Source organism: Empidonax traillii, unplaced genomic scaffold (genome assembly GCF_003031625.1).
Source record: "Empidonax traillii isolate 1590-97213 ecotype Southwest subspecies unplaced genomic scaffold, ASM303162v1 scaffold288:size648122, whole genome shotgun sequence".
Lineage (NCBI taxonomy): Eukaryota > Metazoa > Chordata > Aves > Passeriformes > Tyrannidae > Empidonax > Empidonax traillii.
Genome location: NW_020955481.1, coordinates 417,111 through 441,028, shown reverse-complemented (window position 1 = coordinate 441,028; position 23,918 = coordinate 417,111). Strand labels below are relative to the sequence as shown.

Genomic DNA, 23,918 nt, shown 5'->3' with positions numbered 1-23,918 from the left:
GAAAACAAATCGCTATGAACAAACTCTGCTTAACAGCCCATAACTACCTGACTACCTCTGCCCCCAGTGTAGCCAGTCACTCTACCTTTGAACACAAACTCCGTGCCACCCATCACTTTGGAGGAGTGGACTCCCCGGCTGTAGCGTCCCTTGGCGTAGATGGTGAAGGTGGGGTGCTTGCAGATGGGGTCGGAGTAGTGGTAGTAGTGACCCTCCCAGGTGTTGTTGTTGTCGTGGAAGATGAAGTGCCGGGTGAGGAAGAGGACCTCTGGCCGCACCTCGCAGCGCTGGCTCACCCACTCGCCGTGCAGCCCTATGGTCAGATCCGCCTTGGGGGGCAAGATGGGAGGGTGGTGCTCGTCCGACCGGTAGATGATTCTGCACGCGATGCACGTGCGGTCGTGGTTCTGAAACAAAGCAGAGAGAAATCCTTGTTAGGCATTATCTGTGATACAGGGCAATGGATCAGGCCAGCCACTTGGTGCTGGAGTGACATCAACCCCACATTTTAACGCACTGTCGTTTCTTATCTTGTTAGTGGTACCTTTGTATGTGCAAGACTGCACAGCAGGAGAGCACTTAAAAGATTAAGTTCCTTGTCTGCGTTTATCTAAAATTAACATTTTAGTTCAGCTTTTTATAGGATCTAGTAAAGGCTGACTTTACCCTTCAAAACACAGGAGAAGCTGGCAGATAGTAATTTACTATGATAGGGACTTTGCAACACTTGTGTTAGAAATCAAGTCATTTGCTGAGCTCTTATTTTGCATCTCTCTTCCTTTTAGTTGTTAACTTTGGGTACTGTAGATAAACATGGGTGTCCTAAGGACATTTTTTCTTTTTGGATGGCAGCCTGGGAGAACAGCAACCATTGATTTCAAACTTTTTTCAACTTTTCTGAACCCTTATGCAAGTTTGTGAAGTGTGCTATATGGCCAGTTACCGCTGGACATGCTGAAAGCTTTATGGCTCTCTCCATCCAGAACAGGGTGTGTGGTGCCTTGCTGAGCTCCATGATGGCTCACTGCTGTGGGCCAAGCAGCAGCCATAAGCAGCCAAGTACCCCAGCCCTATCCATGAGCACAAGGGGTGTCTCACTAGGGGTGTGCAGGCTCCAAGTCCATGGCAGGAAGGAAGGGAATTTCACAGTGAGGCTTCCGCCTCCTGCCATCAGAAACTACAGAGACCTGTAGGTTGTTCCTGAGGCTAACTCTCTCTGCTTCTGCAAGGTTTTTGTCTTGTTGGCAAACGTTCGGGCTTTAGGTTTTCAAACTGTATTTTGCATTTTTCAGTGGCAATAGAACCAATAGCTTTTGTCTCTGCTCTGCTAAGCCTTGAATTAAATTTTATGGTCCAATCAAGGATTAGGATACTAATTTTTTAGCTCATTTTATTGATGGCAAATAATTAGCTTAAGAAGAACAACCCCTCAAGAGAAAAGCAGTGTTGTTGCCAAGGGAGGTTGTGGACTCCTCATCCCTGGAGGTGTTCAAGTCCAGTTTGGATGGGGCTTTGAGCACCTTGGTGTAGTGGAAGGTGTCCCTATCCTTTGTAGGGGGGTTGGAACTAGATGATCTCTAAGTCTTCTTCCAACTCAAACCATTTCTGATTCTATGATTCTGTTTTCCTGGTGTCTGGGTCGGTGATGTGCTGTCTGTGTACATCTCAGGACTTGATGGTAGAGGCTTTCTACTTAGCTGGTGAGGTGTGGAGGGACAGCGCTCTGAGCTGTAAGTGGGCTTACACTCAGAGTGAAAGGCAAAGACCACATAGACAGCTTGTGCCTTCGTCTCTCAAGGGCACTACTTGATCCTTAGTGGAGACAGCACTGGGGGGGGGGGGGTTACTCACATCTGTCTTGTTCGAGCTGTGAGGTATTTACCTGAGGTGTAGTTCAGAGCACATTGAGTTAAGAGCTAAAGCTCACCATGCAGCCATCGGGAAGAGAGATTTATATAAATACTTTTTCCTTGAGCCCCTTTCCAGCCCTCTTTTTTGAGGTCTCTCTGAGATCTCTGCACAACATAAGTGTTCATATTCATTGCTCTTTAAAGTCCATGTGAGCCGCTATGGAGTCACCATTTCTCCACTCACTGCCTTCAGCTCACAGCTCACTTTAGGGGTTACGTTCACACAGTCTTCATTAGTGACCTGAGTTTCTCCAGTAATATGATATGACCACAGGTAGCTTCAGAGAATCAACATACAACTTTCACAATATATCCCTTTTACACATATTAAACAGGGGTTATATTTGCCTCCACTCAAGACCAGACAGTCATCAAAAGTTTTTTCACCAAAAGTGAAATCAATGAAAAGTCCCCTGTTCTACATCCCTGGGATGTAGAATAATGGTCTATGTGCAAAATAACTATAAATGGTGTAGCTCAGGTTGATCTGGACCAGTGCTGGCCAACAGCCCTGCTCTGAGGAGGAAGGATGCTGGACTTCGTAACCTCCAGAGGATCTTTCCACCCCAAAACACATGATCTTCTGGGAGCTATGTGTCAGCACGCAATTGAAGTGGATGCACTTCTTTCCCACTGTGGAGCTTTTTAAATAATGTTAAGATACATTTTTTCAGCTCTATTCTGCAAGCAGGTGCAAGGGCTATTAGAACCTTAGTGAAATACAAAGAATATTTAATGGAGTGATTTAACACAACTGGTGAAGCTAGCACAAATCTATATTCTAAAAGTATTTTTGAATTTTAATAGAAACAATAGTTTTCCTTCCTGGACATCAACATCCAAAGGATGCCACCACTGCCTTGCATGGACACCTGCAGAGATCCAGACCAAGGGATTGCTCTGTGGAAGATGCCAGTGCCTATTAACCACTCGTTTCTCCAGTGTGGCTGTCCTGCCATGAGGCAGACTGGTGTCACTCCTCCCTAACACATTGAAGGCTAATAAACTGCACTGATGACAGTTACCTTATGACTGTGATTGCCCCACTCACATAAAGTGAAGCCAGAAAGCAAGGCAAAGACAGTGTTATAAACTTAAACATAGCTTATATAAGCTGAATCGGTCAATAGTAGGAGACAATTTCTGCTATAGTCCCTTCTCTATTGAAGTAAATTTGAAAGCTTTTATTATCTCCCAGAGGAGACCCTGGCAGAGCAGTAAGGTGGTTTGGTTTATATTCACATCTTCTTCTCAGGAGCCTGTATTCCAAAAACAATTCTTGAGCCAAGACAATTTAACCTGGAAACCAGTGATTTCTCTTGCCCTTGTTCAAAATCTGAAGAAAACCAAACAGAAACTCAGCCTGTTGTCTTTCTTGGTAAACCCTTGGCTATGGGGTTCCTCTGCTGTTTCTCAGGTCTAGTGGATGGACAAGATGAAGATCTGCAATCAATCCTGTTTGCAAAAGCATTATTTTTTTACTTTTTTGGAACCAGAAAGGACTATCAAGCATAGAGGTTCTTTTTGCTATTCTTCTAGCAGTGATTCTTAAGTTTCATCTCTCTTCTATACCATAAAAAACCCACGGGTATTATGAGTCAAGGTTCTGATGCTGGGCAGGAGTATTCTCACAGTTTGATGTCTTCTCCATCATTCTGGGAGTGCAGAAGATGGTGACTGGTAACACCTGAAGCCGCTTGGTCCCTTGACTGTGGCCAGTGCCAGAGTGGGCAGAAGAAGGTCCATTGAGCTCCACAGTGGAAACCAATTCATAACCACAAGCAGCCCCTTTCTCTTTATCAGAGGTGGGTTTATGTCTTAGGGTATAAGAAGGAGCTACTTCCCAAAACATAAAACTACACTGGCTAGCATTATACTGTGAGCAGAGGTGGCTCCTTTGGGAAACTCTAGGAAGTATACTATCTTTCACGAAGTTATAAACTTCTTAGTAGAAGAATATGCCGCGTGCAAACTCCCTCGGCATGATTTTTGCCTGAGTAATGGACAAGGGAAAGATCTAGTTTTGTTATGAGGCAATTTGACTTAATTTTGGAGTAATTTATGTTTAACAATTGACTGTATATTTCCCTCTTGCCTTTTTTAGGTCAGCTGCTCTTGGATCTTAATTACACTAGCTGTGGCTTTGCAAATCACTCCCTTTCCATGTGTTTCAGGGAAAGATTATTTTCTAAAAACAGACGTTCAAAGAAAATAGGGAACAGAGACAGAGGACATTCGAGTCCAAACACGATTAAGTACTCTCTAATAAAAAACTCATTTGGGCATGACATAAACTAAAAAGCAATAAAATGAGCAGCGGACAGGATGACCATCTGTTCTATGTTTTGATTATCTTAGGTGTACAATGCAATATTTTTAATAGTGGGGTCTTGCTTGAAGGACTGGCCCCTGAAATGGCTGGAAGATCCCTTCCCATGATGGGTACCTCCTTGCAGCTCTGCAGAGCCAAACCCACAGTGCCCCAATTCCTCACCCTCCTGGGTGTTTCTTTAAAGCCAATTTCTGAACTAAGCCATGTGTGCTGAAACAAGCCTGAATCTCCAGCTGGAAACTCAGCTCTTGTAGTTGTGGAGAAAATAGCTTGTGATCTGAAGATTTCCACCGACATTTCTCCTTATCCCTCCCTCCTGCTGTCTCAGCTGAAATGGTAACAGGGCCAGAGAGCTCTGGAAGCCAAGCAGGGAGGTTTCTATTAAAAAAAAGTAAACAAGGATGAGATTCCCTTGATCTTTTTCCCAATTGCTGTGGATACTCAGAAACATAAACCCTCCCAGCATAGTTTAATTTTCTCTTAAGTTCTATAGATTTCTGTGGCTGCCTAGGATTAATTTGCCTTTAATAAATTCATGGTGCTTTTTATGGCCAAGGCAAAAAAACTATCATACAACTGGGATGCTCTCGGAGCAATGGTGAAGTGAGCTTTGAATTACACCTAGAAAGATGTTTTTGGAAGGTGTTCTACTTTTCTCTGAATGCCTTTGTATTTCGATGCTGTTGTTAAGAGAATAAGGGATCTATGGACCAAACCATTTTCCAAACATACAGAAAATGTGCCCTTTCCTTAGGGTTCAATCAGAAACTGAAATCAGTGCTTAATTTGGAGGCAAGGACCTGCAGGATGTACTGCAGGTTGTACTTAGGGACAAAGCAAACAAGCACTAATAGTAAAGGGGAGGATGAAAAACTAGTTATTTTTCAACTGCACACCTTGTTCAAACATATTTGCTCTCTCCCCTATATGTCTAGTTACCCTTTATATCTTGAAAATGTGTCTGTAAATACTTCTTGTCTGAAACAGCTCCAATCGTAACTCAACCTTTCTCCAGAAGAATTACAATAGATAACTATTCTGATGTTTGCCTATTTACATAATGAAAACTAACATTATCTCAACTATAACATACTGGTTTTTAAGGGAAGATTCATTGCTCAGACTACTTAAAGAGTTTGAGAGATGCAGTAAATTCTTAGCAGAACAGACTGAAAAATTAATGTGATAATTTAAATTAGATTCTTATTTTTAAAAGGACATGGCTAAATATCTGATTAAGTATACACAGTCTGGAGGAAAAGAGATATGAAGCAAAATTTTGTTTTCAGGTATTCAATTTTTCTCTGTGAATCAAACATTTCTCTTCAAAAAAATGAGAAAAGCATTTTTAGGGATTTTTTTTGGTATTTATTCTCCATATTATGGAGAATTTGGACCATTTTCTGTCAGGCTCTCTCTGTTGTCTTTTCTAGTTGCAAATTGTTGGTATTTTACTGGACCAGATACAGTAAGAAGACAAAAATAATAGAAGGTAGCAATGTATAGTAAGGTCCTAAATCATCTAAAAATATGGTAGCTGCTGTTATAGGAGGCCTGATGTTGGGGCAGATGTAGGACTACTGCTCCTCAGAGCTGACCAGGGCTAAAAAAAGCAAAGGATAATTCCATGAAGTGGTGATCCCAGTTCCTTTTCTCAGTAGCAGTTTGTTTTAAACCTGCAAAGTCTTTAAACATGAATGAAATTGCACAGCAGATTTCCAAAGAAATTCGAGAAATTGTCTCTCCTCTTTTATCTTGAGCTGCTGCACAGTGGACACATCCTTCCCATTCCATAACCAGGTTAAGAGATTCAGGTATCAGCTCTTTCTCAGAAAGATGGAAAGCACATGTTCTTTGCAATCGTCTGGGCCAACATAGGACTCCTCACTCACCTCTGTCCCCCAGCAATGGCAGTGTCAAGCCAAAACCCAGAAGCACGTCTCACTCATGGTTGGAAAAGGTAGACAGGCTGCACCTATACAGTAGGGTGAGAAGCAAGGGATAGCAAAATCCCCAGCACTCATCCCAGCTCCCTTCTGCACCCTCCCATCACTGAGGAAGATGGTCCTGATCAAGCTGTGGAGCCCACAGGAGGAAGCCCAGGCTCTGGTTATTCACAGGGTCAGGTTGCTCTTGCATCGGGGGCTTCCCTTTTAGGGTGGATTCTGTGGCCATCTGGCATTGGCTATGCCACACAGCACATGGCTGGGTCTGGCATGTTGCACCCTCGCTGCAGGGCGATGTGAGGTGAGGGAGCAGGCACTGGGTTTCCTCAAGCATGGGCTCAGGCTTGAACTGTGTGTGCAGCACAGATCTAACCGGTGGCCCAGGGATCTTGGAGGATCCAACAGTCACAAAAGCTGGGGTAGGAAACCCCTGCCACGTGAATGCACGAACTACTGTGAGGGATGAAGTACTGAAGAAGAGGGGAAAGAAAAGCCATGCTTAGCAATGATCTTGCAGACCCACCCGAATACCACGTCACGGACAGGGCTAGATGGGACAGGAATGAGGCATGCCTGGTCAGGAAGCTTTAAACCTCACCACCTAAGAAAACCAGGCACTAGGTTTTAGTGTCAGTCAGCAAATGCTCCCAGGAAGAGTATAAATGGAAATGTTCTCTTGGGAGAACATCAGTTAAAGGAAATGCTTCCAGCTCAACAAAAAAAGTTGGATGGCTTTGCTTCACAGTGCCAAGGAGCCAAGTCCATGGGAGGGAGACCTTTATGAATCGCTCAGTATAATATCAAGCTCGCTCCTCCACCACTCCAGATAACTGCAGACCAAGACAACACTTTAACAAAAGGCCACAAACTCTCTCCACTGCAAAAGTGATAATCTGCAGGCTTTCCATGACCTCATATGAAGCTGAGTTGACTAATGTGCATTAGGCTGGCTCTGGGGAGTTGAGAAGCACGGCTGACACAGTTATAATTCAGCCTGCCAAACAGAATGAAGAATAACAAAGATTTAAAACTTTAATTAAAAATCCTGAAGCAAGTAAAATGCCAGAGAGAATGGTAACTCCTTTACAGGGTTGTCAGATGGGGATTTCTTTTGCTGGGGAGCAGAGGTGCTCCAAGCAGGAAGGAGGGTGGAGATATGCTCAGATTTATCTGCAAATGTGTACCATATATTCTAAGATATTGAGGAATGGTTTTTATTAACTGCTCTTATGAAGGGAAAGATAGTGAAAGAATCTGAAGGCACTACCATTACACAACTGTCTGATCTATGATTTGATTCTGTTGCACAACCCTGAATAAAACTGAAATAAACACGATCAACATGAAATGCAAAAGTCTTCTGGTTTTTTTTTTTTTTTTTCTGGTGTAAACTACTTTAGCCTGGAAAAAAAGACAAGAACAAAGAGAAAACCAGACTTCTCAGATGGATGTGCTTGCATGTCATCTACCCCATTTAAATGCTACTAAATTATGGTGACATGAATGTTTTATGAAGTATTAACAAAGAATATTTCCCGGAAAACCCGAAGGGACATCTTAAACGTCCATCTTCAAGAATAAAGTATTCCCAAATAAAGCTGCCTTATGTGTTTATTATGCCTTTAAAAAGCAACTTATATAGCCCTTTGAACCATGAAGCAATATTACCAGTGAGTCCTCCCTCTCTTTCACAAAAAGATAAAGCAACTGTGCTTAGATGCCAACCATAAAGAAGGTGTCAGTAGTTTAGATACACTAAATAGTTAATTTTGATGTGTGTTACTGCATTTGTGTTGGGGCAGGCTTTTACTGGAGTTGCAGAACAGACAGTGGCAAGTGCAGATGTGGCAGCTTCAAAGGAGCACTCGGGCCACAGCCGACAGCGCTGCCAAGCACGGCAAGGACCAACCTCAGCTAGAAGTTGTTTGCTTCTCTCATCTCTGCAGGGCACAACACACACTGTCACTGTTCATAAACCTGGAATTTAACTATTTGAACATTCTTCTGAATATTCTTTCTTTGCTCCCCCCCACAATTTCCCCAACCAAGAACCTTTTTCAAGTAATAATGAACAAAAGGAACCCTTCAAGTCTTGGCTTAATCCAAAAAGTCTAGTGGCACTACTCAGGCAAACAAAGGAGTTCTGTCTGCCAAAATTTTACTTTTTGGTTGAGATAATGTTTCACATATTTCTTTAAGGTGCTTCACATGTTGAACATCTATTTATTAACTTATGATTGCATGTCCCTGTGAGCTCCTCAAGTACGTAACATTCCCCTATAGATGAAGTCACTGCGTTTCAAAGAGATGAAGACTCAAATTCTGAAAAGCACAGAAAACTTTGCACACTTTGTTCTTTCACCACCTGGCTAAAGGAAAGCCCAAACACCAGTCTCCATACACTGAATCTGTATTAGCTACAAATGCCAGTTACTGCTGGAAGGCATCTCCCAGAGGTGAATAAACTTGCAATAGACAACTAATCCACTGGAATCACATTTTCAAGGGAAATGTTTGAGCATGACAAAGAGTGAAGGTTATCCTGGCACTTTCTAGGCTTCTTGTGATGTTCCAGATAATTCCGGCCTTATTCCCAAATAATGATCTAACTAGAATGACCGGTCATCATGGTCCTGCTCTGATCTTTCCTGTTACTCTGCCAGATGATAGAATAACACAAGGAGTTCTTTGTTTACAAAGCAATATTACTGAGGCAATTACATGTGAAATAAGTCTCCCAGATCTGCTCTTGCACACATTTTCTGTAGTTTGGAGCAGACATCTCTGAAAACATCTTCTGTGCTGCACAGTGAACAAATACTGCATTCAAGCCTTCCTTCACGCTACAAGCCCTGTATACATTTGTGATTTTACAACTAATCATGCAGCCTCCTTGGTGTCATCCTAATCAGGAACCTTTTTTGTAGTACGCACAATGATGGCCAAGCAGTTTCCCCAGCCTGCCCTTTCCACCCATGTGCTCTCTCAGGCTGACTGAAGAAGCTTCATGGGCAATAGCTTGAATCACTTGATACACTTGCAACGCCAAGAGACATCAAAGATGTTTATCTCCATTCATCAGCCAGTCCTAACTAATATCTTGAGCCAGGTTAGGAAGCAGCTAAGATAAATCTATATAGTGATCTATTCATCATTTGCCCTCAGGAACTTCCATGTATTTTATGGGAGGAATTTGTTAAAGGTATGCTCTTATCTAAGAGAATTTGTAAAGCCTTAAGAAATGACATATTATATGTTTTTAAAAGCTCCCTGATTTTATATGAACACTTGAGATACTGTAATCTCTGAATTTATTCAGATTTGTAGCTCAGCATAAAGCTGTCTGGTTTTTGGACAGCCCTTTTGATTTACCATCCTGTGGTGAAATCACTGCAGGAATTTGGATAAGGTCCAACTGTATTTGCTTAAAGTCCTGATCATGTGGCTTTGGCATTCCTAACATATCCAGCAATCATTTGCTTTTAATTACCATTCATTTCAACCACACAAGTAATGAATGTGGCTACCACATCCAATTTACAGGCTGTGTAAACTCCTGAGCTGGGTGGAACTTTCTTCTATATAGAGGCTTAACTATAAATTTAACTCAAAATGTGAATCCTCTTAACTTATTTTAGGCAGGCCTTTATGAGTCTAAAATATAAATAAATAAAAAGGAAATGAAAAAAGCCTTAAATGAAAGATTCCACACAATACACCTGATTCACTTCAGAGGCAATTTCCTGGCCTCCCCAGCCTCTTGGTATGACTGTGGAAACCTTAAAAAAACAAGTTGATTTAACGTTTCTATTTATTCATGGTGTCCAGTTTCCAGAGGAGTCTGTGACTTGTAGTTTTAAACTCAATTTAGCATTTAAACTCATTTTCAGCTGGGTCCCAGTGGAGCAACAATTAGAAAAGGAAAAGAGTTCAAAAAAGAAGGGTTATAACCTTTCAACGGTATGTTTGCCTGGACCCTTTTTCTTTAAAAAAAAAAAGCACTTCTGTTACTATTCTTCCTACACTTGGCAAACACTGGGTCAGACAGCCGAGTTGAGAACCTGCTGGTATAAAGGACTTCACGGTTAGGTACAAATCAACACCCTGGGATCTTTCATGGCAGCTAAGGCAAAGGTTCATTGTTTAGGGGTATTGGTGTTTATATCGCACTGAAAGCCTAGTACAAGCAGGCCCAGATCCCCCTGAGAGAAAAGACATCTCATGTCAAATCTGAGCATGAGGCACCTTCCAGAAAACATTAAGAGAAGCTGCATTGTTGCACACTCAAAACTTGTGTTACACCTACACATCTTTTGCCATTGAAGGCTCCAGCTGAGACTGGTATTCCAGCAATCCAGATGCTATACATATATATATATATATTTATATATGCTATACATACATTGTAGGAACCAAGCAGACCATGCAGACAATGCCTGCAGGAGAAAAAGAAGTAATCTAACTCGCCAGAAGTCATAATTGGCCAAAATGGGAGTTGAGCAGTAGCCTGCAAGTCACGGCCTGGGGGCCCCATTTATTAAACTACTCAGTTTCATCATGGAGAGCTGGAATCTGTATGTATTTGGATGTACTCTGAGTTAAGCTGTGCTTTGTACAGTATTGGCACTTTCTGTCACCATTAGTACTGTTATGAATGGGCTTCCAGTGTCATAAATTCAGCCTCAATGATTCAGCCTTGACAAGAGTTGGTTGCCAAAAATCACTCCTCCTTTCCCCCAGTTCTTGTAAATATATGACATGGAAGCCTCCCCTGTGATCCACACTGCAGGCTCTCCCGATTGGAGTGCTCAGGACCATCTGGACATTTGGGGCTGCAGGGTAACAGTGTGTAGGGTGACTCAGGCAGGCAGGCTGAGCCTGCTCTTTTCTTCTACGTAGAGGTGTCACCCATTCATGTCAGAATGGATTGGATCATGCCTGAAATATTGGGCTTTGCGAACATAAATGAGAGTATCAGTGCTTTCACTGTTTATTTAGCTAACCTGTCAAAAGAAACAGGCCTTTTATGCAAGATTTGACCCCTTAAATTTGAGAATTGTATTTTAAAGGCACTATATTTTAGAGGGGAAAAGAGATGCTACAGTAGCAGAACAGATAGGCAGGAGAATCACTACCAGTTTGTCCTAAAATTACAGCAGACCTGGATGACAAGCCTAATTTCATAAAGCTGGCTGAGTGTATATTGGACTGTTCTGACTGTAATGAAATTACTACAAGGTAGAAGTGTAGGCATTTACTACATTATCTATCAGCCCATAATAAGACAAGTAGATTAGACCAGAAAAAATACTCAGCTACAGTGAATTAAATCAAGATTTTGTCTCTCTTCATGTGGTCAGAAAAAGATGCACAATATTTTCTAGAGCAGATACAGTATAGCTGGTGTCTGATAATTTCTATCAGCAGATACCTTCAGGGAAGAGATTTAGCAAAGAACCCTCACTCCCAAATAAGTAAAGTGAAAGTTGACATGCTTATTTAATTAATTAAAGAAAATCAAAATTTTGATGAGGATTGTGCTGTGGTTCACCTGCTCCTGCTGAAACTCTCTACTTCGGGAAGATAAATAGGTTTAAAAAGAAAATTCAAATTTGCCCATGGTGACTTGAAGAGAGCATAAAGATGACAGAAATGGCAACAGTTTTGATACAGAAACACAGTTGACTGTGGATTAAAATGATCCCTAGGGCAGGCTATAAAACAATTAATAAAGGCAGATCACATAAGGTCCTGAACTATTGAAATTTAATGTTCACAGAAGGCAGACACAACACATGGTTTAGAATGGAAAGGAAAGCCAAGGCTTTTTCATCAAAACTCTCCCTTCCCCTGGTGTGTTTCCTGCTATTGCTGATAAGCTGGAGCTGATTTTTGAACTGTTTGTGAGTAGGTGATTAAAAATGGTGGTAACCCATTAGCTGGAAGTGATGCTGTGGCAGCACCCAGCTGGAGCACACCAACAGCGGCAGCAGCACCTGGCAATGTGGTTCCAATTGCTGCCTGCCTTTGAAATGTCACCAGGAAAGATCTATAGACAGCCTTCCTGCTACAGGCCATCAGTGTCTATTCATTCTGTTTGAGTTTTATTTAGCTTACTATGGGTTGATCACTTCCTAGTGAAGCGGAGGGCACTTTGAGGCCCCTTTGAAAACTGAATTATCAAATGGAATTACAGCCCCATTCAAAATTCACCTGTTTCTCATTTCATTAATGTGTATGCCTGCATCTGGATCCACGACCTGCACAGCCCATCAGTTTTTTTACCCTTCATGCTGCCCCTTCCAATTTCCTCTTCTCCTCTTCAGGTTATGGATTGCCCAACCTTCATACGCTGATGGAATTCAATTTCCTCTCTCCCTGGCACTCCCACAGCTATATAAGCATCCACTGATGCCTGTTCCTCTTCTCCTTTCTCAGTTTTATATGAAACCTTCTTCTCAGCTGCTAGCCTACAGCCACGGTCCGGCCATCCACTCCCATCTCTGCCTACAAGTTTTTGATTCCCATCTTCAGAGTGGCCTTTAATGGCCTCAGTTCACCAGACATCTTTTTTGCATATTTAATGCAGTCACATAAACCACAGCAAAGTTACTATTCTCACAAAATAAGTTCTGTGATCTTTTGTTAACTGGCTACATCATCGGTAAGGCTGCAATGGACCACTTATATTAGAAGCACATCTACTTTTTAGGTTACAACACTCAGAAGAACTGAATAATTTGGGCTTTGCCACCAGTATCTCAAAAAGAGGGCATATGTACACACACACACACACACACACACTTACCTTGGCATTTTGAAGGGGAGGTTGATAACTAGAGGGCCGATAGTACCTCCTCTGAGCAGCATCAGTGTGAATGTCTCCGAGGAATAGCTCCTCCACAAGGTGGTCTAAATTGTGGTGCAGGTACTGCTTCTCCACACGGATCAGCTGGAGTTCGTGCATGGCAAAATTCAGAGCTTTGGTGCATTCACAGCCATTCTCTTCCCTCAGCAAATCGTAGCTCACATCCTGCTCCCAGGGACTGTCTTCTGGGATAAATCCAGGACACGTGTGGTTCACCAACTCACCCAATCTTTTGGCTACTGCTTCGTTGTGGCATATGATCTGTACGTTGCGCAGCTGATAGTCAGCTTCCGTGCCCCCTCGGATGATCCAGGACGCCTGTCGGAGGCGTATTTTGCCACGTATAACTAATGTGTAGATGGGGTTTGTGCAGCGATTGCCACCATAATAGAACTGGTAGGCCTTGAAAGTATTATTGTGGTAGAACCTGTAAGATCTTGTGATGAACTCTGGGCCTGCTCTAACTTCGCAGCTGTGGGAAGAAAGAAAGCGTGGAAAGAAAATTTTAGCGAGGTGGCACATCATGTACACTACAGACAACAAGACCCGTACCCAGAGACACCTGGGTGCTAATGCCCCCCCCCCCCCGGCGTGAGTGGGAGTAAACAGGAACTAGTCATCTGTGGCCTGACAATTAATCAATAATTCCCTCTGCTGCTGTTAATGCACTGCTTCATGTGATCATATCTAAAGGCTTTATCTTCTAGGTTTGAATACTTTTGAATCATGCTTTGTTTTTTCTTTTTGTTTAGGACTACCATGTGACTCAATTCTTCACTGAAAAAAGTAGCAGCCTTTTAAACATCTATTCCTCTCCCAGTCTTTCCTACTAAGAGTCACTTCAGAAGAGCATGTGAATACTGTCTACTGAGACACAGGAAGCAAAAAGGCTCTCTCAATTACAAGTCATCATGTATAAAGAGTTACAGAACTAGTGAAATACAGCTCCTTAATTTTCTTTTGCTAATAAAACCTGTGCTAGACACATGCTCTGAAAATAAGTACTCATTCAATGGATCTAATGCATGCAGACAAATATAGTACAATGTCATGTCTGAATAAGCATCCACTTTGACAAGTTGGTAGGCTCCTTCCTATTCAAAGAGAGATTTAAAGATATTTCACAGCATGCTGTTTAAAATCCAGACAATAAATTGATTAATCAAGACAGCTTTATAGCATGCTATTCTAATGTACATAATGCTACTCCTTCTCCTTTTATGCATAAGCAAATAGAGAGCATCTGGAATTTAGAGCAACACCATACTAAAGAAAATATTTCCCCTGAGGCTTAAAGTGGGAATATTTACCCTTCCCTCTCTGCTCCTTCACCCTCTTCTCTTCCCCATCTCCAACATCTTGTTTTATCTTTCCTTACCCAGTAGAGACCCAGTGGCCCTCAATATTGGGAGGCATCTGCACAGTGATCCGAGCTCCATTGTGAAGGTGTTTCAGCATGTGATGACACTGTGACTCCTTGAAAGCCCTCCACGCACTCTTCTCCAAGGACCGAGGGTGGGACCTGCTGTCTGGGTGAAGAAGAGCAGAACCTTCTCCCAGCCCTGTGATAGAAAGTGTAAATTATATCATTAGACCCTCCTGAGAAGGGCTTCAACATGATAAAGGAGACTGTGAACATCTTGAGTTGAATAACATTTGTTCGCATTGTTAAGTTTCTGGACAAATACTGTTTACATTTATTTTCTCATCTGAAAAAAACCCAAACCACAGGAAGCTCTCCCTTTCTGTCAGACCACTAATATTCCACTACATAAATTTACTTTACAAAATACACTAGGGACCAAATACACTTGAACCAAAGTGTTATGTTTCCACACTCAGGAGATGTGGCTCTGAAAATGAATTTTATAGACACCTCTGTAATGTCTGGTCAGGACAGTCAAAAACCTGGACCTTCAAACTCATAGAAAGTTGTATCCAGGTCCAGACATAGCCTTTGCAGTTTCAGTTCACCTCTCATTTGAACGCTTCTATAATAAACTTGCAAATAAAGACTACTCTTTTAAAGTCAAGGGAAAACAGATATTAAAAGCAAAGCCTCTGCACACAGGAAGCCTCTGTGATGTCTGAGGTGGTCAATTAAAGGCAGATTCTACTATTTTTATTTTAAAGGGGAAAAAGAATTTCAAAAGCTAACTTTATCTCCAGCACACAGTAATTTTGGTTTCTAGTAATGTATACATGCAAAATCCACCAGCATGTTCTCTTACAAAATATTAACTGAACAAAATGAATACACAGCTTCAAAAGGAATGTGTCTTTACTCTTTTAGGCACAGCCTCCTCTTAGATATGTTTGAAAACATGGATCAAAAGAAAAACACACATCTAGGGGTTAAAAGGTGACAAACATGAACCTTTACATAAAGTGTTGAAAACCGTGTTACATTGCCAGAAGGAATTTGAGTACCAGAGGGCTAGAAAATGGATATGGCGTGGATGGAGCAGTTGGTTGAGTGCCTGGAAAGTTGGGGCAGCCATCTCAGGAAAGGGACGTCTTGCTGAAACATACTCCCAGAAGCAGAGTCTGGGATTGATCCCCATCTTTTCTGGTGCCTTCTTAGATGACCAGGCTCAGAAACTTCACTGTTGGGGATCACCAGTGTATGGTGCAACCCTACACTGTGCTGAGCCACCTAAGACAGGATCCTACACTTCATGTCCCAGACCCCATGCAGACACTTGGGCACATGCTTGGGCAGTGTGCAGCATTGCTACAGAAATTACACACAAATAAACAAAGTCAATATCATTTGATATTAAAAAGACACTGTCTTAAACCTTTGCCACTTCCTATTCCAAAACAAACAAACAAACAAAAAAACAAGTGTCAGTGATTCATTATGTTGGCTAGGTCTTAGTACTTCTGGAAGAAACCTGGGTAACACCTGGGAAAATGGCATTGTTAAAAATATAAATACATGTCAGCCATTTAAAAATGGCAATTCCTAAGCTAAACAGAGGCAAGGACTTATCCAGTAGACAGGGTAAAGAACAATGAGAAAGAATACAATAAATACCTGAATCTAAACAGTGCTCACCACCAAATTATTCCGAGATTTAATGAGATTGATGAATACAACCTCTCAAAGTCTACTGGAAAATCTGGTAGCTTTGTTGCAGGTTACAAACAATTCTTCAATGTGAATGGGAATTTATGGCCTTGCTTTCTAAAGGGTAATAAATACTAGGGATGCTTTGATATTTGAGCATGCTATCCGAGATGCCCTTCCAAGAAGCTTGATTTTCAGGGGGTCAGTATTTCTCCCTTTCTGGAAGTCAAGGCTTCTCAGGTATTTTCACATTGCTGAACAGAGCCACTCATGTTAGCACCAAACAACTCCTGTTCTGCAGCCAGAAACAGTAAACCAGCATCAGAAATGGTATGGCCAAGGCAGGGTAATGCTCTGCTTGAGCTGACTACACAGGCTCAGAGCATCTGACACTGCCTGCAAGGTACCTGGTAAAGGTTGTAGCCACCAAGTGCTAACTTTCAACAGGATGTCTCCTGCAGACACATTATCTCATACTGGAAAAGACTGAAAATTTACATTTCCTCTTGAAGCTGTTAAGTATTTGAAATCTGCCACCACGAGGAGGTTTTGAAATTGTTCAAGTGACTATTTCCAAGGCATATTTATTATACTACTTGCTTTTAAGCAGCTGTATTTTGCCTAGCTCATGTCATATGATTCATGAATACAGATGCACTTAGAAATGATTTATTCATGTAAGCATACTTAGGCATTTAATTTCTTCAAGCAAAAATCCTTCTGTGGGAGGATACCATCTTATATGTGCATATATCAAAGAAGAAAACACAGTAACCACATTAGACATTCTCAATTATTCCCTGAAGGAAATAATGAAAAGAATGAGTTCTTGAAAAGGAGTCAAACTTTATGTGGTATTATACAGTGTCTTCTCCTTGATAAAGCTCAAAAAGCAGTTGTGTCCCAGCTCTCCATGTTACATGTACATAGTTCCGTCTGCAACTTGCACATGATAACTTGCAACCAGTGAACTGAAGAGAGATTCGCATCAATAGCCTTAGAGACCTCTACCTGAAAAGAGGGTATTTGTTTGGCACTCTGTTCATTCAACTGTGACAAATGAAGGCCAGAACAAGTTTAGGTAATCAAGACTGGCATGAGAACAAAATGAAGGCTGCAGAGACAGAGGGACAGATGTAGAAAACACACACATAGAATCATAGAGAATGGTTTGAGTTGGAAGCTACAAAGTTTATAGAGTTCCACACCCTCCGACCATGGGCAAGGACACATGCTACTAGAACAGGGCCTTCTCTTCTCCAGGCTGAACAACCCCAGCTCTCTTAAGACTGTGTTCACAGGAGAGGTGCTCCAACCCTCTGATTATCTTCTTTTCTCTCCTCTACACTCGTTCCAACAGGTCCATATCCTTCTTCTGTTAGGAAACCCAGAGCTGGACACAGTACTTGAGGTGTGGGGTCTCACCAGAGCAGAGCAGAAGGGCAGAATCACCCTCTTCAACCTTCTGGCCATGCTGCTTTTGATGCAGCCCAGGATACATTTGGCATTCTGGGCTGCGAGCATGCATTCCCAAGACATACTGAGCTTCTCATCAAGCAAGACCCTAAAGTCTTTCTCCTCTGGGCTGCTCTCAGTAATGCTAAGCAACATCATATCAATAGGAACCCGAATATCAGAATACGAAATACAGTCTTGACAGCAATGGGACCTTTACCTACGTTTGCTTTGCTGGGGCACGGAAATACTTAATTTAGCACAAACTTCTTCCTTACAAAGTAATCATTTCAACACTTATGTAATTACTGACATATGCCTGTAGATATAACTGCCATACAAAGGAGACGCAACTTCCCCTTGTGCCATCTGCAGATCAAACACAAGACTGGAGATATGCTTCCCACACAGAGCAGTAAACCAAACATCATCTTCCTGTGTTTTTCCTCACAGCAGGTGCTCAGAAGCAGTGCAGTGTCCCCCTGCTCCATCCTTGGCAGTGCATATGAGGTTTTGTTCTGCAAAAATTAGGTCCTGCAGGGATGATGTCACTAATTTTAAAAGATCCATTTGGCCATGTTAAACACGACATTGCAGGAAGGCTCAGGGTTAAAACAGGCATTCACGAAACTGGGAAAAGGATTTAATGAGTCTTTAGAAGCCCACTTTGGAGCATAGATGCAGTTGCAACATAGTTGGAGCCATTACTTTCATTCAAGGAGATCCAAGTCCGCTATTCCCTACAGCACTGACAGATGGTAGCTTTCAGTATCTCCATGACTGAGCATCTCAGACTCAACTGAGAATATCTAAGACTCTGACTTACTGTTTAAATTTTTGTGTGTTGTGAAGAAATCTTACCCACTTGTTAAAAAAAATAAAAACAAAATCCACCCACCATGTTATTACTCAAAAGTGTGACAGACTTCAAACAAACAAACAAAAAATGAGACCAACAGCAGTAATCTTGTGAAGCCTCTGGTTGGCTCTCATTTTAGTTAGACCACAACCAGAGATCATACGATTGTATCACCCACTCCACAGTGTCTGTTTTCATAAAGGATCAAGTCCAAAAGGAAAATGAAAATTCCAGAATCCATCAGAAATGCCAGGCAGAAAAACAAAGCAAAATAAAAGCATTTTATGGTGAGCTGATATACAGCTTCTCTTTCAAAATCAAGCTCTAGCAGTGTAGGTCACATCTTTAGCATCAAAGTAATTGAATACAGTATAAGAGGTGCTACAGCTCACTGGGGATCCCTGCCCAGGCCCTCACAGACCACACCTTACAGGGGAAGAATGCAACATCCATCAGAGTGGGAGAGTGGAGGTCTGTACAGCTGCCACTCCAGTAAGACATGGATAGGAGCATGCACCACACCAGACAGAGGGCTTCGGGCTCTCAGGTTCGCTTACAAACCTCTATCTGATGTGGGAACAACCATTCAAGATAAAAATAATTGTTAAGGGAAGATAGGTTACTTCCAAGTTCTTCAAAGATTTCTGCACGTAGCTGCGAGTAAAATACAAATCTTAAAAGGGCAATCTGTTGGCAGCCTGTTACCCAAACGTGTTTCAAAAATGGTTATGGCAAAACTTTCCGCCAACATTTATGCAAAAAACTGCAAGCTGCTAGAATAAATGTTTTGGTTTTCTTTAACATAGTATGCAAATACAATTGCAACAAAGATAATGATAAGTAGAGTTGTGCTTCAACACAAATAGTTTTAATTTAATTCGTGCCTAAACACCCTGGCCAAATTCTGTTCACAGCTATGCCAGACTGCTAAAGTGTAAGGCAAATAATCTTAAATCTTAACCTGTTTAGATTTAATCAGTTTAATGAACACCTCTACCAGAATCTAAGCCATGGCTTCAAACATGTCCAAGTGTAGTGATTCAAACCAATTTCAAAGCTACCAGGTGTTCAGCAGGTTCATCCTTTGCTAAATAGGTGAATATATGTTACCTGAAATTAGGATTCAAACCTGGATTTAGGCTGGGATTGCTCTGCAGGAACCACTTCTTTTTTTTTTTTTTTTTTTTTTTTTTTTTTTTTTTTTTTTTTTTTTTTTTTTAACTTCTGGCAAATACAGACAAGCACAATTTTATTATGAATTAAAACAACCCTGAGTGATAGCACAAGTTCAAAATATGCGATGGCTTCATCTCTGACAGAAACATTTTAATATTCATGCTTTACTCCTTCAGCAATCTCTTTTCAAGTTAGAACTTGCCTGAAACTTGAAAAACCTTACAACAGATAAAGAATAATTGGTTGGATTAACTTTATAGCTCTCCTTATCTGGGCAGTTGCCCTGCACAATTAAATAAACAGACATTTGGATTACTCTCTTTCTTGATGTGGGGTAGTGTTAGATAATGCCCATGACAGGCCTTTAGCTACAGCAAACTTACATAATTGCCGTGGAGAATATAATGTCCTGTTTCCAAGCCCTGATCTGTGTTTACCAGTGTTTTCCCTGCACTTGAAACTTCAAAGAGTTCTCGAAGGACTGGGACCTAAATTAGCTACTACAAACAAAAGGGTTGGGAGAGGAAAGCCGGGTTTTATGGCCATGGAAGCAGACAGGACAATGACTTCCTTTCACATGTATCTGTTGCTTCTCTTGTGCATACAGAGTTTCCACATACAGCTTCCAAAGAGACACAAACTGAATGTTTCAGAGAATGGAAGATCCTGAGGAGAGATCTAAAGTATATTTAGAAGGTACAGCTAAAAGGTAACTCCCCCCAAGCTGAAAGGCCCAGCATAGAGGTCCCTACAGTTCAGTCCTTACTCAGTGCCCCATCTCGGAAGAGGTCAGAGAACCAAGCAAAAAGCCTGTATACCTCTACTTAGTGTAAAGTCTTAATTAGGATGGCTGCTGCTACCCAAGCAAGGTGAAACAGCACTGCCTAGAGTGTGGGCTTGTTTATGAAACCCTGCAGGGTTAAAGCTCATCTCCCTTCAGGGCAGTGGGAACTCTGCCACCAACATGAGTGGGTGCAGTGCTGGGATGTCAGTGCACTTCAATATAAGTGCTAGTTTGGTCTTTCCCTCTTTGAAAGAAACATCTATCAGAGACATATGCCCTGTCCTCCACCCACACCTTGGCACTGGGATTTATTCCAGAACTGCCCCTAACTTCAATGGGACTTGTGCCTGAGTAAAGACAATGCTAATAATCCTCACTACATATAATACTACTCTCTATCGGCTTAAAGCATCACCTCAATAATAAAATATTACTCTTGATTTGAATAGCTCAAGGTATTTGCCTTTAGTGTGGTTGAGGCTAGTTTTGGGCCCCATCACGTGACAGCCTACTTCCCACAGGCACCCTACAAAGCATAAAAAACCACTACCCTTTCTGTTGATGACCTCTACATCTTGCCACTGTTAGCCCCCAGTCAAGCTACAAAGATGAGTGAAAGAGTTTACACTGACAAAATTGTGAACAAAATTGAGTCCATCTTCTAACTCTCTCTGCAAACTCTAGAAGTCTTACAACAAAGCGGGGTGCCCTCTCATCTTTTTCTCTTATTGTCTTCCAGATTTTGAAATGCATTATTTAACTGAGGCAACAGGTCACATATGCCTTTTGCACAGAGCACAGTATATGCTCATTTTATGGCTATGGGTATTTATATCTTCTGACGTATTTACTTATTACTTACCTGAAAAGGTTTTGAAATAAAACACTTCTTTGTAACTAACTTAAGCAATATTGCCAGAGAACTTTTAAAAGCATAAAGTTTCATTCTGAAAAGCCTGTCAGTCCTGTCTTCCTCGTTTTTATTAGAACCATTTCCATGATGTTATCACCTAATTGTTTTAAAGTTTCTAATTCATTACTCTAAGAGTAGCATAATCAGAAATAGACTAAAGTTTCTCTTTTGCATCTGCATTTGTAATAAAAAAGTTTACATTTACAAAAGAAATTAGCCAAAGCTGTTTTGAATTCACTTGAATGTAGCTCTTATTAATCAGGTTTTCTGGACCTGAATGATCTTAGTCTTTGACATTTGAAACTTCTGTGGCTTTTTGTCTAAGCAAAGAAAACAGTGATAATGGACAACTTCCAGTTGCAAACCTTTTTTTTCTTTTTCTTTTTTTTTTTTTTTTTAATGACACTATACAGGTTTTTGATGAATGAGGACAAGTTTTTCCAAACTTTGATTCAGTGATGTTAAAGACGGCATATCTTAATGTAATGAAAGCAGGAGCTTTAGCCTTACAGGACATTTTAACTTGCGTTACAAAGCTTTAAGCCCTAAAAATCCTTAACCACGCACCCACACTCAATCGATTTTAACCCTTTAATTGCCACATGCAATAGAAATGCAAAAAGAAAACATCACATGCTGTAAAGACGCTTAACACTGCAATTCCCTGGGATTGCTGGCTATTCTTACTTATTACCAATTTGGGCTAGCCGCTGACCCAAAGATGCTTCTATTGACTCCATGGTATGGAAGGAATAGCTCTAGACCAAGTTAAAGCTAACAGGGTAAGTACATTTACACGTGCTACATTTCAGTGCATTATATGCCACTGATATATTTTTCAAGTTTGTAGGAGGGCAGTAGTTTCCAAACACTTGCAACTCTGATCCAAACTGTGCACAGCTACATTAACAAGGTGTTTTTCTTTATGTACAAGGTAGTGAGTTATATATTTCTACAAGAATTCGGGTTTATGTTTTTTTGGTGAAATACAACTGCAGATGGAAGAAATAGATGATTTTCCTTCTTCATCCTCTTTTGGCAGCTGCTGTTTTGATCTGATCACTGGCCCTGATTTGTTTCCTGCTCCAGCCAGGGTTCAGCTCTGCTCTGTAATTCCAAGCAGATGAGCCAGGGAGTCCAACCCTGTAATTACACCTCCTCTCTTTACCCTCTAACTTCAAACCTCCCATTTCAACTTCTACATCTCAGATCACAGAGTTTCAAAGAACACCTCTGGCATCCCGTCAGGTCTGGATCAGCTAAACACGTTTCTGTGCTCTCCGGATTTCATAGCTGAGCTGTGAGAAGGGTATAAAATCCCCTCCTGGGGAACGGGGTCTCCTCCTCTTTCTTTCTCAAAACAAAATACACCATCAGAAGCCCATGCTCTTTATTATTTATTAAATACCATCTGTGTGCTTAGCACTTGTACAAACACAGAGAGAGACAATCCCTACCCCACAAAATCAACCCCAGGAATAGCTTTGAAATCCTTGCCCCAGCTCAGAGATATCCCACTGAATCCATGTAGGTCACTTGCATTGTAACAGTTAAAAAAAAAAAAAAATCCTATTTTTATGAGTAAGCTTGGGGTCCTAAGAAATTTAACTGAAGAATGCTGGATGCTACAAAGGACTTCAGAATTATGAAAACTCTTCAAAACGATGCTGTAACTGAGTAGCTTGAGTCACACTTTCAGAAAGATACCGTACCCAGATTTTTCAAATCTGGCTGCCAAATGTTAGACATGCTTAAGCAGCTCATTAAACAGCCTCCCTTTCAAAAGTTTCTCTTGAAGCACACTGAGTTTCTGGAAAGATGGGTTATTTGTTTAAGTGTGTAAAAATGGATTTCCAATCTGAACTTTTAAGTTTAAACAGGCTGACTTTTCTGACTAAAATTTTGCCTATTGTGCAGTTTCAGAGATGTCAGTCCAGGGCTAAACTGAGAGACTGTCAAAGCGAGACTGTGTGCAGTAACACCCGGAGTCTCTGTGCTCTGCAGCAAAACAATTTTAGCTAGGCATAAGCCCCGGTGGCTGGCACACTCTGCTGCCAGAGGCGTTCCAGACAATACCTCCATGGCAAAAGATCTCTTCCCAAGAAGCGGTGGAACGCGGACCCCGCAGGGCGTCTCGGCGAAACTCCCTGGAGTTCGGCAGAGCCCGCCCTCGCCCGGAGGTGAGTAAAGAAACTGTGTGTGAAGCACCCGGACCAGCTGCTCCATCCAAGCAGTCACAGGCGTGCAACATAATCCGCCGACACTCGCTTTGGAGCGGGGCTCTTCAGGCGCGGCTTCACCCACCTCGGCCGGCCGCCGCTCCGCTGCGCGGGGGTCCCGCCAGCACAGGGCTGCCCGCAGAGCCAGCGGGGTCTCTGCCTGCCCCGCCATCCACATGGACCGCTCCTCTGCCAGGAGACAGGTCCTCTCTGCTCCCCGTGCCGAGCAGATGGGACCCAGTGCCCACGGCCACAAGGGGAAAGCGCGCCCACCCGCCACCCTCTGCCCCCGCCCACCAGCGAGGTTTTGGGGCCACCTCGCAATCCAGCCGGCTTTTCGGGCCGCCCCACGGGCCGAGGCCCGCAGGCAGCCGCCCCGCACT

At 42.0% G+C, this 23,918-nt stretch overlaps 1 protein-coding gene across 1 annotated transcript in view; it reads right to left on the bottom strand.

Annotated features, from left to right (window-relative positions):
• APCDD1 (APC down-regulated 1) overlaps positions 1-23,918 on the bottom strand; it is a 28,198-nt gene that overhangs the window by 3,651 nt on the left and 629 nt on the right. Inside the window, exons 2-4 of the mRNA XM_027890451.1 lie at positions 14,435-14,618; positions 12,997-13,528; positions 86-407 (exon numbers count right to left, since the gene is read on the bottom strand). Coding sequence (XP_027746252.1) covers positions 86-407; positions 12,997-13,528; positions 14,435-14,618 — 1,038 coding nt within the window. The remainder of the gene's footprint in view (positions 1-85; positions 408-12,996; positions 13,529-14,434; positions 14,619-23,918) is intronic.